Source organism: Narcine bancroftii, chromosome 9 (genome assembly GCF_036971445.1).
Source record: "Narcine bancroftii isolate sNarBan1 chromosome 9, sNarBan1.hap1, whole genome shotgun sequence".
Classification (NCBI taxonomy): domain Eukaryota; kingdom Metazoa; phylum Chordata; class Chondrichthyes; order Torpediniformes; family Narcinidae; genus Narcine; species Narcine bancroftii.
In genome coordinates this window covers 112,552,188-112,570,696 of record NC_091477.1, presented here as the reverse complement: position 1 = coordinate 112,570,696, position 18,509 = coordinate 112,552,188, and the positions used below count along the sequence as shown (strand labels likewise).

The following is an 18,509-nucleotide window of genomic DNA, read 5'->3' as shown; positions in this document are numbered from 1 at the left end:
GCAGTATTTAAAATCAAATGTTAAGGAATTGATAACTCCTGAAAAAAATTAAAGTTTTGTTAGAGTTGACAATGTCAAAGTGAAAGATGAAAGTACAGGTACACGATCCTTTATCTGGAACCTTTGGGGGACAGTGTGTTCCAAATTTCATATTTTTCCAGATTTCTGAAAGCCTCCGTCAAGCGCCGGTCCCTCGACCGCCTACCCCAAGCACCTGCCACCTCTCTCCCCACTTACCGGATTTTGGAGCTTTCCGGATTTTACATGTCTGGATAAAGGATCATGTACGTGTATAACTGTTTTCCAATTTATTCTTCCTACTGGAGATGGTACTTCTGTTTGGTTGCAGACTCCTCTTGTGTGAGTTTCTACATTCAATTGTACACTGCAGCATTTGACATCCAACAATTCTCAGTTTACAGCAGTACCCATTGAATGAATGAGAATGTTTGTCATTTACACAAGTACTATCTGCAGATGCATTGGTGTTAGTTGTGAAACTATATCAGTAAAGATGGCCAAAATTGAACAGTTTGGTATCTATTTTATACTATTTGTGCATGTCCACAGAGGCTGGCCCTTCATTATTTCTAGTTCATCTATTTCTCAGGTATGATTTAACATCTATCATGTTCCAGAGAAATTACAGTTACTCTAATGCACCATTATCACTCTTCAGTTTAATTTGCCTTTCTCCAGATACCATAATTTTTTAATCCAGTATACTCTCAAGCTTGTATATGAGAGAGACCTATTTTGTTTTCCAGCGTACTTTACAATCCCTGTTGCCATATCTGGCTGCTAAGGCCAGTGCTACGTCATCAGTATTGATCAGGACCATAGCAAAGCAGCTGAATGTCAATCGACGAGAAATTCTGATCAACAACTTTAAATACATCTTTTCTCATCTGGTTTGTTCCTGCTCAAAGGATGAACTTGAGCGTGGCCTACACTATCTGCAGGTAAATCTGTGTTCCAGGTAACTGATTTACATTTGCCATTGCTTCTTTAAAAAATTACATGTTTAAACCAGGAAACCATGACAAAAACTTAAAAGAATTGTAGGGAAAATGGTTTATTAACTTTGTATCCAAAAGTCAACGGATTCATTAAGGTGGATCCCAAATCAAAATTTTATTTTTGGTGTCTATAGTTTTTGGCTCTTTGCCTCTGTGTGTTTTATATTTTTTTGTTTACTTATAAGATGTAGGTATTGCTGGCAAAGCCAATTTTAATAACCCCCACCCCCTTCAACCTCCTAAGAAGCTGTGAGATGGTATTCTTGAGCCACTTTTCTGATCCAATATTGTCATGTGATGAGGCTCGTCCATAGTGCTTTAAGGGATAGGAGTTTATAATGAAGGACACCATTCTATTTCTGAAGTGAGATAATGTGATGTGGAGGAGAACTTGAAGGTTTCCGTGTTTCCATGCACCGACTGTTTGATTAATCTTTTAGATGATTTAAAATCTCAAATTTGCATGGTGGTATTGAAGAAACTGGTGAATTGCTGCAATTAATTTTGCAGAAAAGAAACATTTTAGTATTTCTGTGAATAAGGTTGATGGTCATGCCATTAAATGTATGGGAAGATTAAGCTCAAGTTGGAGATTGATATTGTGAGATGTTTATGTGGCATTTTGGTTGCATGACACATCACTCAAAGCCTTTGTGTTCTCTGGCTTCCATATATTGGGTGTTATGAAAAAAGCTGAATGTTGTGCAATTTTCAGCAATCGTATATTGACTTTAATCTGTTTATTATTTCGTTCTTGTGTTTAGAATGAAACAGAACTTGAATTGGGCAGTCTTCTCAGGCAGGATTTCCAGGGCTTGCATAATGAACTGCTTCTGCGCATTGGAGAACACTATCAGCGGGTTTTCAATGGACTCGCCTTATTGGCAGCTTCTGCTTCTGGAAGTGATCAGAGCCGGGCACGCAGAGAGATTACTTCAGTGGAGTTGATGGTCAGTAAAGGCAACAAATTTATCTATTTTAAACCAGTGTTCGAGAAATGTTGCTTTTGTTCCACTTTGTGGTGTTAAAATGTCACCTGCTGGTGTTCCCCCATTGGAACTGATTTTGAGGCTTTGAAGAAATGATTCCAATCAGCTAAAATGTGAGGGTTTTCTCAATTTTTTTATAATAATTGTGGCATGACCAGAATCGTTAGAAATAAATGGATCAAGGGCCAAATTATGCTGTCTGTGGCTGATGTTTCTGAAGGTAATCAGCACCTTTCTCACTATTTTCTCAGCACGGTTAGCACCAGAGTTTGAATCCAGTACTATCTCTAAGGAGTTAGCACATTCTTCCTCTGACCTGCATGGGTTTCTTCCGGGTGCTCCAGTTTCCTCCCACCCCTCAAAACGTATGGGGGTTGTAGGTTAATTGCGGTGTTTGAGTGGCACAGGCTCATGGGCTGGAAGGACCGTGACCATGCCGTATGTCTTTATTTTTTTTTAAACAGTCACTTTTTTTTTCCAAGTTTCATCTTTTTATTTAATTAGTGTGTATCATCCAATCATTGTTCTTCTATTAAAACTTGTCTATTAGGCTCTTTGGCCATTTTTGAGATCAGTATATTAGGTCTGAAGGTTACTGATACAGATAGGATCCAACTGTCATCTCTAATTTAATTCCCTGTGTCATTAATGTGAGTGGTTTTCAGCTGTCAGAACTCTGCCTCTAATTTTTGCCCAAATAACTATTATTTTGTTAAGTGCCAATTGCCATGTTATGATAGAACTTGTAAGGGGCTATTTTACCACACTAAAAAAAACCCAATATAAATCCAAGCAATTGTCATGGATCACATTTTGTCAGTTTTAAATTTAAATAGATCAATTCACTCAGCATCGGCATGGGATGGAGTATTTCAGTTATGAGGAGAAATTAGTTCTGTTTTCCCCAGAACAGATGAGTTGAATGGGACATGATTAAGGTCTGTAAAATTGAAGGGTACAGATAGGCTAGTCTGAAGTCAACTTTCTCCTTATCAGAAGTGAATAAAATTAAAGGAAGGAGATTTTGATGCGATCTGAGGGGGGCTCCTTTTTGGCTAGAGAGTGTTGAGTATCTGAGAGAGTTTGTAGAAGCAGCATCGCTGATAGCTTATAAGAAATGTCTCAATGAATACTTTCAATAGAAGGCTGCAAGCCAAATGCTGAAAGATGCTATGAAGAAGCATGGATGCCCACCAGTCAGCATGGATATAATGTACTGTATGGCTTGTTTCCATGCTGCATGACTCTAGGGTCACTGCAAATGATCACATAAGATGTGATGCAATTCACAATTGACTCACAGGGGAACATATGTGCTTATAGATTTTATTGGTGGTGCGCATCCAGTATTTCTGTAATCGCCACAGTGATGCATGATGTGATGCCTCTCTAGTACCATCTCGTTGATATTATGACACATATCCATCTGAACATCATGGAGCAGCAGGTTTTGAAGTTGCATGGTTAAACTTTCAAGAGGAAGGGAGGTGTAGGACATCCAACAGTCATCTTTACTGAATTGCTCCTTGTGCAGTTGAATTGTCTTCCATCATGAAGACCAGACAATTGGACAATAAGGAAGATCAATACTTGGCTTGAGACATGGTGAAGGAGGAAAGTTTCTTTGGGTGTTGGGACTATATTTAGGGGAAGAACCACCCACACAACTGATGCCATTGCAGGATGGTTCACTCATGTTTGCCCCAACCCAAAATATTACAGGGAAATGAGCATCTACATGGAGAACTAGAGAAACGAGGTGAATGAAGGAATGAGAATTGTGGTACTAGACATGGAAGTAGAATGATTGAGACAGGAGCACACTAGGAAGGATAATAATTGAAGCGATGAGAAGTTTAAAATATATTTGTGTTCTGAAGAATGTTTTTTGAGCACTATTTTCAATTAACTTGAAAGGGGGAATTATTAGATCCAGCTTGTAAATTATGAATGGGTGGTAAGAGGCAGAATGAGTCCCACTACATATTGAGGGTTCCAGCAAAATATTACTCAAAGCAGAAATTGGAGGCCTTTTGGACAGAAAGAAAAGTGATGAACAGCATAAAATAGATAATGAGGTAGATAAAAATAGTTTAATGAGATAAGTTGGCAGGATCAGATGGCTTGCATCCCAAGTTGTAAAGGGAATTGGCAGAACAATTCCAAGAAAAGGTGTAAAGCAGGGGTGGCCAACCTTTGAAATTTTAATTTAGACCTACAGCATGGTAACCGGCCATTTTGGCCTACGAGTATATACTGGGGTTGTAGGTTAATTGGACGGCATGGAATCATGGGCCAAAATGCTGTAGGTCTAAATTAAAAATTAAAAGGTTGACCACCACTGGTGTAAAGAAATTCCTTGCAACTGCAGATTGATGAGTTTAGCATTGGAATAAATAATAAGGTGTGTGTGGGGTGGATAACATTAACTGGCTTTTGCAGAGATTTGAGTTAATTTAGGAAATTCCACATGGACTAGTAGTGGCACATGTTAGTCGAAGTGGCACGGAAGGCAAGAAGAAATGAGTGGATGTGGTGCAGGTGCACTCTAAGAGGATTAATAAAACTAATTAAAAACTCCTCTTGGATTTTCTGAGAATGCTAATTTTCTTCTAATTCCCAATTATCTAGGCAGACTATCTGCAGCCAAAATTATTGGGGATTCTGGCCTTTTTTAACATGCTTTTGCTGAGTTCAAGTGTTGGAATGAATGATAAAAAGATGGTAAGCCAATTATTTTAGAATTCCCAAGAGAATTTCAATAAACCTCATTGAGGAAATGTTATCAAATTAGTTTTTGATGCTGTATTTTGCATAGGCCATGAATAGCTTAATATCATTAATGAAACTAATGGGATCCAAACACATCAGTTCTGTCCGGGTAAAGATGATGACCACGTTGAGAACAGGCCTACGATACAAGGACGAGTTCCCTGAGTTGTGCTGCAGGTGTGTTTCAAAATTTAATATTCTCTTTGAATAAATGAAATTTTGTTGAAGCATCAACTTTACAAGGAAAGCACTTTTTTAAAATAAAAATGTTATTTTGATACCATTGTAAATCATTTCACTTCCGAGGTCTTTTGGGGTGTGACAGAGTGTATAGATATGTTTGGGAGATAAATTGGGAAAGGTTTGTTAGTGTACGTCACATACAAACACTTTAAAACAGATCTTATTTAAGAGCTCTGCTAATGCTAGATATGTCGGGGCCTCCGAGCCTTTGCAAAAGCTTTGGAGAGTGTCCAAGAGACTTCATTAATGGATTGTTGCTTATAAAAGGCAACAGATGCAAGAGCTTGTTGGAGCTGCATTCTGTCTGCAGTGGAACTTGCTGTTCTAAGAGGGTCATGTGGTTTTGCAAGCAGAGAGAGAGTCAAACAGGCTTTTCTTTCTGTGAGAGAGACACACAGAGATCACTTCCACAGTGTTACTGTCAGCAGCAGCAGCTGGGACTGGAACAGGTCAAGCTGGCAAGCTTCTGGGAAACCCCATTTGCAAGACGGGTTCTGAGTTCTTAGTTCAGCCTGGTCAAAGCCCTTGTGGTTCATGCAAAAGGAGAGGAGAGGACTGGCTGTCTAATGTTTCACCTGGAATAAGAGAAGCAAGAAAGAACTCTGTGGTGACTTGAAAGAAAGAGGTTATCATCTGGAGAACCCTGAGGGAGAAAGTTTCTTCAGCAAGACACTGAAGTGGCTGATGGAAGTAAATGTACAACAAATCTCTCTTTGAAAACTGACAAGAACCTTCCTGAGCGGTAACCATGTACCTTTCAAGCACCAAAGCCTGGTGAACTTTATAAATGTTAAATTCTGTGCACAGAATAAGAATTGCCTGCAACCAGTGAACTTGGAGGAATGAGAAGTGAGATTGGACTGTGAATCAAATAACTTTTTTGAATTTACACACACATTACATACATGTGCGCTTAGAATTAGAAGGGGGTTAAGTTGGATTAGTTAAGACCATAGTGATAAGTTAAAGTGTGATTCTGTTTTCATGTTTAAAGATAATTAAAAGCATCTTTTGGTTAAGTAATTATTTGTCGTGGTGAATATCTAATGTTAAAAGAGGGGAGCATGTGACATTTGAAGTATGCTTTAAATTGATATACCAAAAGTTCAATAATCCAAGGACAATCATGTAAAATTCCATAAATAATACAACCTGGAAATTTACAATAAAGGTATTATGTTAATGTTTGGCAAGGTAATTCAATATTTAGAGAAGCAAGTTTAATGAATAAAACAGTTTTGTGTTACTCAATGCTCTGTTCCATTTAGAAATCTCTGTATTCAGTAATTCAAATCAACTGGCAAAAAAACGTGGAAAATAAAGGGAAAAAATATGAAAGCTTAAAATTGATGCCCTCTCACAGTCAGTTCTCCAATCCGCTCAATACATAATCTCAAGCAACCTGCAAATTTGTTTATCCGGGATCTACCAATTTTCATAGATGGCGGATATAGAGAGTTTTACTGTATATTGTTTTTAAATTATAAAATGAAAGCTGCACAAGACTGGAGAAATTGTTTTCATGTAGAACATCACTTTTTAAAAAATATTTTATTGATTTTCAAAGACTTGTATAAATTCAAACAAAACAATCTCTTTCAACACCGATATGACACACAGTACGCTTTTATGCTCGCCCATCCCCTCCCTTGCCCAGATACAACTGAGAATAAATCATATAACTTGTTCAGATACAATAAAGACAAATAACCAGTGGGGTCAATGACCCCTACAGAAACCTAGGAAAAAACCTTGGAAAAAAACAACCAAGGTGTCTGAGTAACCAAAGGTAAGGAATAAAAAGACAAAAAAAAACTAAAAGAGCATGTCATCTTTGATCCCAATCATTTCCCTGTTGGAACGGATTGTTTCAGTACCCTTGTTCTGAAGGGGGATAGTCCTATCTGCATACCAATATATTTCAGATAGGGTTGCCACATTCTAATGAATGTGTCATTATTCTTCCTTAAATTGTATGTGGTTTTCTCCAGGGGATTGCAACTCTGCATTTCCATATTCCATTGTGTAATGTTAAGTTGGGAGTCAGACTTCCACGTGACCGCTATACATTGCCAGGATACTGCCAAGGCGACCTTCACAAATTGAATTTCCCAGAAGAATCTCACCTTTGTACGCAGCCAGGTTGAATGGATAAAGGTTCCAATTTCCTCACCACAACTAAAGCACATTTCTGAGATTTCTGGTTTGAATTTTTGTGGTGTGAAGTGCAGTTGATGCAGGAAGTTTTGCACCAATCTGTACCTGTCATTAATGACAGCTATCATGCTGTCCAGACACAGATCTGATCAGCATCGCTCTTGGATTGTTGTGGCCAAGTCTAATTCCCAACTTTCCCTCGACCTGTGTAAGCTCGGCTTTGAGCGGGCTTTTGAATGTGAAATACATTATAAAGATAAATTTAAGCACATTTCCCCCCCCCCCCCCCCCTTTGAATTCGAATCTCCATGTCACTACACACGGGCAGGATCATAGATGGTTGTAGAACATTACAGTTCAAGCTATGATAGTATTGTGACCAAGCTTCACATTTAATTGTAGTTTTCTTTATCAAGAGCAGAAAACAAGTGACCACACATTATTTCTATTTTCCCATGACCTGGCAATTATAATCACTTTACCATTACTGGGACTCTGAAGGAATAACGCCTAACTCTCTCTGGTATCAACATCGTTATGCTTTTCATGCTGCTTAATTAGTATTAAAAGTTGTACACATTCTTCAACTTGATTAATATTTATTTCATGGTTTTTCATAATTTATTCTTAATAAATGATTTAACAATGTAATTCAAGAGAAAAATGTTCAATACCCTTTGATTACAGGGCATGGGATTGCTTTGTGCGTTGTTTGGAGCCCAGTTATCTGGGGGCCCTTCTTAGCCAAGTTATCGTGGCTCTTCTGCCTCTAATGTCCATTCAGCCAAGAGAAACAGCTGGAATATTTCATTACCTTATAGTAGAGAACAGGTAAATTATGTTGATTTCAAATTATTTTATGACTGTAAATGCTTTTAATTTTAATTGTTATGCCTAAAGGTGTATTTAATTATGTTCCAAATTATTGTAACAAAAGGAACCTGCACATCTGTAAAAGTATTTCCTTTCATGTAGTTGTAGTGCAAGTAAGGATATTAAGAAATAAAATGTGTATACTCTCCATGTAACAAAAAGCATGGTTCTTCATTGTTGAGCAGAAAGTCAATAACAGACGCTGAATTGAACAGGTAAATTTTAAAGCATTTGCAGTAATAAGTTTCAAAATATGAGACCCAGATTGTGAAGGAACTGCCAGCATGGTAAAATGAGGAGCCAGGGTGCAGTCAACAAAAGCTAAGAGCGGAGGCTGGGTTAAAAGAAGCTGCTGAGGTATTGTGGCAGTGAATGGAATGTCAAATTTCAATGACTGTTTTAAGTCGATGTTGATGCATAATGCGATGGGAAAATAATAGTGATTGCAATGGACATTGATGGCTGAACCTCAGATTAAAGAGGCATCTTGGATGGATCTCTGCAAAATGATGAGCACAGGTGTAATTCAGATTTCAGCCACAGCAATGATGACAAAACAGGGGTTTAAATAGAGGAGTTGAGATCAGCTTGCTAAATAATTTGAGGAGAGAGCAAACCCACCAGATTAGAGTGAAACAATGGATATTAGGAACTTGGGTTTCAGCAAGCCAATGAACTTCAAAACATTCTCAATCCATTTATACCTATTCATCACTTATTTTTGGATTCTCACTACACATATTATTGAAATCATATTGGCATCCATCTTGAAACATCAATGGAGTTGAATAAAAGAATATCTGTGTGTACAATTCATCTTCACAGTTTTGTCTGTTTCAAGAAGTTACTTGCATTGCACTTGTATATTAATTTCTTGGTTTTGTTGCTTTGAAGCAATCTTCTCTCTTCGATTGTTGGCTCCATTTTTGTTTTGATTCCAGGGAATATTAATCCATTTTTTTTGCACTCTTTCACACCATTTCATTTCAATCTACCTCAGTCCTTAGTCATCATAAATTTTCAATATGATTTCTCAGTGGATATAGAGAACAATTTATTAAATCACCTGAGAAATAGATACATTTTTTAGGATAAAGTTACATAATCACTCTGTATCCATTGTCCACAGTAGAAACTACTGATCAATATGTGTGGATAAATATCAAATTCCTTCTTGGTCTTTCAGAACTGAAGTAAAAGATTTTCTGCATGAGATTTACTTTTTGCCAGAACATCCTGATTTGACTGAAATTCAGAAAGTGCTGCAAGATTACAGAAAGGTGAGTCTTATTGGTGTGCAGGGGACTGATTTTTTTTTAAAAATTAAAGTTTTGCTGAAATTGTTCTGGAGAGCTTGACATTTGGTATCAGCAGATATAATTTCACTCCAAGAAATTTCAAAGCATTAACTTTCATTTTGCAGAGGTTCTTGACAAATCACAAATCTGTAACTGAGCAGAGGATCATTCTTTCTCACCAGATTTTCAACATTCATTCTCTTTTTGAGAGTCAAACTTAGGTTTTTAATTAATATGGTTTTAAACTAATTCAGGTGTCCACCATCAGTTGTTAAAAAGTGGTAGATGCCAGGAACATGCTGCCAGAGAAGGTGGTAGTAATGGATACAATAGAAACATTTGGACACAAGGATGTGGACCTTGTTTAGGCTTGTGTTATTATTTCAAATTGGCAACATAGTGGTCATTCTTGTGCTGTGCTACGTTCCATTTGCATTGTAGGAGACAGTAAAGAACAAAACTCTTGTTGGTTATATGCATTTTACCACATGATGCACTATAATTAATAACATCCAAGATATTAACTTGCATATTTATTTAGTTAGCTAATACTAACATTCATCTTGTAAATATTTTATATGTCATACCTCACAGGAAACATCTAAAAGCACTGATTTACAAACTGAACTACAGTTGTCTATGCGAGCTGTTCAGCACGAGAATGTAGAAGTTCGTATACATGCACTGACAAGTTTGAAAGATACTTTATACAACAAACAGGTACAGAATGTTGATTCTTTGCATATTTCTGGAGGAAAAAATAAGACATCATAAATATTAATTATGGCAGAATAACTTAATACTGTTTTAGTGATGCAATAACAAGTGCCACATGCTCTTCTCAGCTTCAAGAAACAAAGTGAAAAGCTGCCAATATAACTCTTAGGCAATGCCTTTTTGGAAAAGATGATGCTTTGGCAAAGAGGAAAATTTGTACGTCATTGAAAAACTGTTAAAGCAGGAATGTCATCCAATCATTTATTTTGTATTTAGGAACAATTGGTAAAATTTGCCACAGACAGTGAGACGGTCGAGCCTATTATCTCTCAATTAGTGATGGTGCTTCTGAAGGGTTGTCAAGATGCAAATGCACAAGCGAGACTCCTGTGTGGAGAGTGCCTTGGTGAGTTGGGAGCAATAGATCCTGGGCGATTGGACCTCTTGACAAGTAACACCGAGGGGAAAAGCTCGACATTCGTGGTAAGGTATCATTTGAATTTCATTGTAGTTAATTTTTTTTACATGAAATCAGAATTGGTAAATGTCATGTAAGGTTACCCATCTTATTGAGCAATAGAATGTGAGCAGCATTCTTTTTGCTGAACAGCTGCTTTTGGTGCTACCAACAGCATACTCATCCCAGCAGGGTATGGTACCCAACTGTTTCAAATAGACATTAATCATACTGGAGCCCAAGAAGAGTGTGGCAACCTGCCTTAATAACTATCAGCCAGTAGCACTTGCATCACCAGTCTTGATGTTTTGAAAGGCTGGTGATGAAGCAGTTCAGCTCTTATCTGAGCGGTGACATGGATACGTTCCAGTTTGCCTATCGTAGAAACAGGTCTGTCATCTCACTGGTTTTACACAAAGCACTGGAACATCTGGACAGTAAAGATTCATTCATCAGGATTCTCTTTGTCGACTACATTTCAGCATTTAACACCATAATCTCCTCAAAACTGTTCAGCAGACTCTAAGACCTGGGACTCAACACCCTACTGTGGAATGGGATCATGGATTTCTTCACCTCCAGACCACAATCAATGAGAATTGGCAAGAACCTATCCTTCATCAGTGCCGGAGCACCACAGGATTGCATTATTAGCCCTGGTCTACTCACTTTACACCCATGACTTTGTAGCTCAGTACAATAACACCATCTACAAATTTGCTGACAATACCACTGTAGGGGGTTGTATAAAGAAAGGTGACGAGTCAGCCTACAGGAGGGAGATTGAAAACTTGTCCGAATGGTGCACCATCAACAATCTTGCACTCAGTGTCACCAAAACCAAGGAAATGATTGTTGACTTCAGGAAGGGAAAGCCAGAGGTACACAATCCAGTAATTATCAGGGGATCAGAGGTGGAGAAGGTGAGCAAATTTAAGTTCTTGTGGGTCACTATATCAGACGATCTTTCCTGAACGGAACACACAAATGGCATATTGTTTTGTGTGTTCTTCCATTGCTTTTCCTTGATTGTTTCATCCATTTCCCCTCCACTTTTACGTCCTCATAATTAGTTTTGGCATGAGGTGTCCATGAGTGGTTACACAGCAGTGGGGAAGACTGATGAGATTAGAAGTAAAGCACTTGCAGAGCAGAATATGGGCAGAATTCGTTCTGAGAAAATAGTAGTGTTGCACAGGAGAGGAGATTTAATTTAAATAATATTAAACCTTGATGAATACTTATAATTCATCTGAATTTAAGTAACATTGCTGCACTGTAGAGGTGCAAAGGATATTTTCCAGGGTGTTGTCTGACCTGGAATATTTTATTTATGAGGAAAAATTGTATCCTTAGAACAGAGGAGTTGGGGGATAGCAGGGATCTGAGATACAGAGATAGCGAATATCGTGAGGTTTTTTTCCCCCCCAATAGCAGAGGTTAGTTAGACACGAAGCAAATATTTAAAGTGAGAAGTTTGAGGTTTAGAAAGAATCTTTGTATGAGCATTTTCACCCAGTGGGCCGTTGAAATGTCTGAGACGTATAGCAGTAGCTGATCCTAACAATATTTAATATGCATCTGAAAGAGCACCCAAATCATTGGGGCATGCAGTAAACTCCATGTGTAATAAATAAACAATGATAAGAATAATAATGGAATTTAACAAGCAGGCTGGTGAATTGATGCATGTCAAGTGTGAATGAATATATTTGTGAAGATAGAAGCTAAAGAACTGAATGTGGTTTTGCAGAGCGCGTCGAAAGAATCAAAGGCTTGTTGATATAAACTAAGGCTTTTATTAACTAGAAGACTGGAGCACATCTCGTGTAGGTCGACCAGTCCAGAATGACCTGGTCTGGCTAGGAGCAATCCTTTAAGATCTGCCAGTAGGCATGGCCACACTCTCAGCCAATCACAGTCATCCTACACTACATTCTGATAAAATCTGTACTATCACAGGTTTTAATTGAGAAATCCTCAAGGAATATAAATAAGAAAATGATTCTTATAAATTTCATTATGGAAGTCAAAGGAGCCCAGTAAAATGTAAACCATTGATGAGATTCAATTCACAGATTTGTTTGCATATTATAATTACAGTAATCATTTGTGACTTTGTTAAAAATGTATTTTTTTTCCATAGAATTTGATTGGATAGCAAAAGTATCATTTGTCATGAATGTACTTGTTTTTGGAATATTTCTCTGACAGCCTGGTGTGGAGGACTCCAATTTTGCTCATTATTTGCTGATAGAGTTAACAAGAGCTTTCCTTGCCTATGCAGATAATGTTAGAGCTCAGGATTCGGCTGCTTATGCTATTCAGGTATGTGACCAGATGATTTTCATATAAACCCTCGGGACAGGTTTCTGCTGTACAACAATAAATTAAATGCTTTATAAAGAGGGCAATTAAGTCAAGTTTTTTATTGCATTATTTTTGAGAAGGAGCAAATTTGAGTTTGTACAAACCAAGGGTAGAAGAACTAAAATTTTGAACATGAACAAAAGAGACAATTTGTGATTAGGAGTGAATGTTTTTCTGGAATATAATGCAGTGAATTAGATTTTTGTGTTTGCTTTACAAGCTTCTGGCAAAAAGGAATGGTTTATCAAAATAAAAAGCAAAAATATTAATGGTTTGTAATGTTCAGTGGCAAGTACATTTTCATTTGAGTAGAATTATGTTTGTATTGTATTGAATTTCTATTATGTGGCATTCCTTCCATGACGACTTTGGGATTGATTAGTGATGGATAATAGTTCCATAAGTGTCTCTCATCATAAACATGTTGCTTTGGGTTTCAGAGTATTTGGGAATAGGTTGGAAGTGTGGGGAAGGGATTTAACTTCAAAGAGGGGAGCACTGGAGTTAGAACCTGTTCAGTGTTCACATTCATGTAATTTTCCCAGATAGACATTGCTGTGACCTGTGGAGAGAGTCAACAGATGAAATCAAGTGGTCTCCATATTTTAAACGTATAATCCTTTAAATGCTGTGACAGTGTAAATAATGGTATACTTCGTCATAAAGCTTAAAAAAAACTATTTGGCTCAGGTTGTCCATCTGAGTTTGGTCCCATTTCCTGTCCAAATGTCTTTTAACTCTGGTAGTTGTACCGCCTCTACTATTTCCTTAGCAGCATGTTCCATTCATGCAGCACCTTTTGTGTGGAAAAAGTTGCCTCTCCAAAAATCACCCTTAAGCCTCTATGTCCTTGGGTAAAAAAGTCATAGCCTGTCCAGCCGCTTCTTGTATCTCAAGCCATCCAGTCTCATAACATTCTCGTGAATCTTTCTTGTATCTTTTTCATTTCAGTGATATCCTTATTATTGCAAAGTGACCAAATCTTCATACAAGAAGGCCATATTTGGAATATGGAATATTAAACTCTTGTATGACTTTAACAGGATGTCCCTGTACCTGTCCTGAATCCCCTGTCTGATGAAGTCAAGTATGTATGGGTGTGTGTGTTTTTTTTTCTTCTCTGATCCCCTCTAAATCTCCTTTCTCTTGCTTAAAACTGTTCCTTTGTTTTTGGCATCCCTTCAATGAGAATTAATTCTTATCATTTACACCCCCATCCCTTCAGGGAAAAGAAGTAATTCAGTCCCTCCAATTCCGATAATATCTGAGTGAATCTCTTCTGCACACTTGTATCCTTCCAAAGTGTGGGGACCAGAACTACACAAAATACTCTAATGTTTTGGACTACTTTGTAACATGACATTCCCATACCTGTATTTTATAAGCATGCAATTTGCCTTCTTTTCCATCATATCCACACTCAGAGGAAATGGACTTATATCTCAAAGTTTCTGTTCACCAACAATCTTTGGAGCCCTATTTTTTACTATACCCTTGAGGAGGTGTAATGAGTGACTTGAATAGTATTTGGTCCTTGTAGTGAAGCTGTTCCTAAAAATGTTATTTGATAGGGAGTTCTGGGATTTATAGTTAGCAACAATGAAGGAAATGTGTCATAATTCCAAGTTAGAATGACATGTAACATAGAGTGGGGTCCTCGGGTACAAGTATTCCATGTTTATAGAACTTTTCTATTTGACAGCAGAGGTTGTAGATTTTGGAGGTGCTTTAAATTAAATTTAAATTGTAAATTTAGACAGACATCATGATTACAGGCCATTTCGGCCCATGGGTCTATGCCTCTCAATTACACCTAATTAACCTACAACCCCTAGTATGTTTTGAATGGTAGGAGGAAACCAGAGCACGTCAGACCAATTTGGGCAAGTATTTTGTCAATGGTACATACTGCAATCACAATGTTTCAGGTGGTGGATGAGTTTGTTCTGGATGGAATAAAGCTTTGATTATCATTCGAGCTGCATTCTTCTTTGCTTGCAGTGAATATGGTAGAGTGCCTTGCAGATGTTGGAAAGGCTTTGGGAGATCAGGAGATGCTGGCCACTTTGCTGGAGAAATAGAATTGCTCTTGTATCCCCAGGATTTAAATAAACATCTTAGAACTATGAGTTCATTGCCCAATAAATCATTGATCTCCATCGACGCTACCTGACTTGATGAATCCCTCCAACTTCTCTTTGTTCACTCAAGATTCCAGCATCTGCAGTTCTTCTCTTTCTCTATTTTAAAATCCCATTTGTTTTGAAGGTGTCATGCTGAATGTAAATTAATTTGAACTTTCAGGAACTATTACAGATATACAAATGTAAGGAAGGAAAGACTGATTGTCCAGGACGCAGATTGTGGAGGAGCTTTCCAGAGCAAGTGCAAGAAATACTGGAGCCTCACCTCAACACCAGGTCTTGTAGTGTTTTCTTTCCATGCACTAAGGGAATTACTGCATCAAAGGTTCATCTCTGCAATTTTCAGGTGTATTTGCTCAGTATTAACCACAGGAAAAGGACCTTGTACCTAGAGAGCAAATAAGGGTCAATAGACTATGGACCATCAGTTACTTTATCTTTTCCTTTTCCTCTTTTCTTTCATACGTCATTACCATTTTTTAACTGTTTTCTCATTTCTCTCTGTTTCTTCTTGAATGTTCATCGTTAACATGGATTGCACAGCTTCCTTCCCTCTTTAAATATGTAATTTGACATCTTTTAATCTTCATCTTGATCAAAGGCTTCTATTTGAAATGTTGACTGACCATTTCTACCCATGGATGCAGTTTGACCTGCTGAGTTCCTCCAGCAATTATTTGTCTGCTCTAGATTCCAGCATCTGCAGCTTTTTATGTTTCTCTTGTGGCTTCTCTGACAGATTGTCTAAATCATTACCACCTGTCAGTTGGAAGTTGTTATCTCTGTTTCCTTGTTTGACTGTAGAGTTCTGTAAATGTGGAGAGTTTTCAGTAGTGACCAGTTCAATAGCAGTTTCAGGCCACATGGCAAAGCTTGTCTTTTTTGGGTGGCCTTTTATTTTGCTCAATGCTTGAGGACAAAAAACATTTTTAAAATTTCATAATGAACTTGAAAGGCAGCAAACTAGTAAAAAAACAGACATATAATTGACAGATATAATGATAACATTTAGTTTACAATTTTGAGGGAATGAGAGCATGGATAATGTTTGTGCATAATTCTTTCAGAATATAGTTTAACAATGTTGTTAACGTCCAAAATTCCAAATGTTTTAATATCAGAAGGCTCAAAACACAGCAATTCCAGTTAAATTTCTTGTTCAGTCCCTTCTTGTATTCAATTCTAGCAACCACTCTTCAGAGCATGAAGTCTTGAGGGAGGAATTTTTTTCTTTTTTGAAAAACAAAACCTTGCTGCCCACCAGGTTGCAGCAGGCACTTCAGCTCTGCAAACTGGTAAAGTCCCCTACCCTCCATGCTTGCTTACGATGATCAAACAGTAAAGAAAATTGGAAGCAGACTGATAATATCGAGCAGCTTTAACTTGCTGAAGCAAGAGAGCCAAGTCTGCAGTCAACCACAGAGTGGAGCGCTGGAGACGAGAGGTAGAGAGAGGCGCTGTGCAAGAAGGCAGAAGCACGGCAAGCAGACCAGCGCCGTAGTAAGACTGAGAATGAACCCCTTCAGACCTGCCCTCCCAACGATCTTACTCACAAATGAAAGATTGTCGGAAAAGAGAATGTATTACCTGAGACTGCAAGATTCCATTCCAGATTCAGCGATTCAGATAGATAGATAGTTATTCCACTCAGGGCAGGCAGTGACACTGCTGTTTCCTAGCATGTCTCGAGGGGTGGGTCTGCGCATTTACATAAATGAGAACCAGTACACAAATTTCTGTTGAAAAGACCTGTTCAGTGCAGATAATACTTGATGGCGAAATGTAGACCCTTCTCCCTGCCTTGAGTATTCATGACCAAAGCTTATTACTGCAGTTTACGTTCTGCCTTCGGCAAATGTGGGTGAAGCAATAAAGAGCTTTATGGTTCCATCTTCGAAGCCCGGGCATCCCACACTGATGGTTGCATGAGTGTAGCTGGCACCTTCAACCATGCCAGCCTGAAAGCTGTTTTACCACCGTTTCAACCGCACGTCAACATCATCACCAGAGGAGAGAATGCCCTCGATCGAGTGTGCACTAATGTTCCTGGTGAGTACAAGGCTGCTCTTCGCCCCCACCTTGGATGCTCTGACTACATTTCTGTCCTCATAACCTCAGCAGAGAGACTGCTGGAAAAACAAAGTCAGTTCACAGGGAGGTCAGGATGTGGCCCAGGGGAGGGTGGGGGGAACAACAGCACCGCAGGACTACTTTGAGAAAACGCATTCTTGAACTGGTTCGGGGAGGTGGCCACCTACAAAGGTCATGTAAGCATCGATGAGCACACGAGCTCATTGACGGGGTGTCACAGGGATCAAATGCTACACAACCAGTGTTAACCATAAGCTATGGTTGGATGCAGAGGTCTGTGTACTTCTTGGACCTCGACATGCACCCTTCAGGCCAGGAGACAAGTTAGCACTAAGATCAGCCAGAGCTGAACACGCTTGTGCAATCCTAAAGGCAAAGCATAGATATGCTTGAAGAATCGATCATCAGCTGGCGATAAAAGGGGGATGTGACAAGGTATCAAAAAAAAACTGTTCACAAAACAGCTTTGTGAGTCAACAATGACGCCTCACTTCCGGACAGACTGACCATCTTCCATGCACTTTTCAACAAGAATAACCGGCCTCTTACATAGCCACAGCCAAGGTGATGGGAATCATATCCAGGGTGAACCCGCACAAGGCAGCGAGACCAGACAGCATACCCAGTTTGGTATGAAGGATTGTGCAGACCAACTGATGGAGGTCCTGATGGAGATCTTCAACATGTCATGGCAGCAGTCCATCATTCCTGCCGTTTTTAAGGCAGCTACCATCATCCCAGGACCAAAGAGGATGACAGTAACAGGCCACATTGACTACTGCCCAGTGGCACTGACCGTTACCATTATGAAATGCTTTGGGCATCTGGGGATGGAATATATCAAGGCGCTCCTCCCAGAGATGCTGAACCCATTTCAATTTGCCCTCACACAAATCCGCTGTTTCCTGTCCTAGCTGAAGAACAATGCCTCATGTGTGAGGCTGCTGTTCATTGACCAGCTGGGTGATTAATATATCTTTGCAGGGATTCAACACCTTTATCTGTTTCTTGATTCTGGACTTCCCAACAGAAATGCCACAGTCTGTCCAGATTGGCAGCAGAATGTCAAACATGATCACATTGAGCACTGGTTCACCTTGGGGCTACATGCTCAGCTAGCTCCTGTTCACACTACTGACCCATTACTCCAACGCCAGCTCCAGCTCCAATCGTCATCAAGTTTGCAGATGACACAACGTTAGTTGGCCTCATCAGCAACAACTGTAATTCACAATACGGAGAAGAGGTGGAAAATCTCATGAAGTAATGTGAGAATAGCAATCTGAGTCTTAACAAGGACATGACAAAGGAGATGATTGTGGACCTTAGGAGGACTGGAGATGACCACCCTCCACTACATATTAATAGCTCAAAGTCCA

At 38.8% G+C, this 18,509-nt stretch overlaps 1 protein-coding gene across 9 annotated transcripts in view; it reads left to right on the top strand.

Moving 5' to 3' along the window:
- atr (ATR serine/threonine kinase) overlaps window positions 1-18,509 on the top strand; it is a 96,136-nt gene that overhangs the window by 40,859 nt on the left and 36,768 nt on the right. For all 9 annotated transcript variants that reach the window (XR_011344345.1, XM_069897366.1, XM_069897367.1 and 6 more), the window contains 10 exons: window positions 768-962; window positions 1,784-1,969; window positions 4,640-4,732; window positions 4,827-4,957; window positions 7,868-8,011; window positions 9,240-9,333; window positions 9,946-10,071; window positions 10,345-10,551; window positions 12,740-12,853; window positions 15,200-15,315. Coding sequence is in view for 8 of the 9 variants with exons in the window: in XM_069897366.1 (XP_069753467.1) it covers window positions 768-962; window positions 1,784-1,969; window positions 4,640-4,732; window positions 4,827-4,957; window positions 7,868-8,011; window positions 9,240-9,333; window positions 9,946-10,071; window positions 10,345-10,551; window positions 12,740-12,853; window positions 15,200-15,315 (1,406 nt within the window). In the remaining variant the exon portion in view is untranslated. The remainder of the gene's footprint in view (window positions 1-767; window positions 963-1,783; window positions 1,970-4,639; window positions 4,733-4,826; window positions 4,958-7,867; window positions 8,012-9,239; window positions 9,334-9,945; window positions 10,072-10,344; window positions 10,552-12,739; window positions 12,854-15,199; window positions 15,316-18,509) is intronic.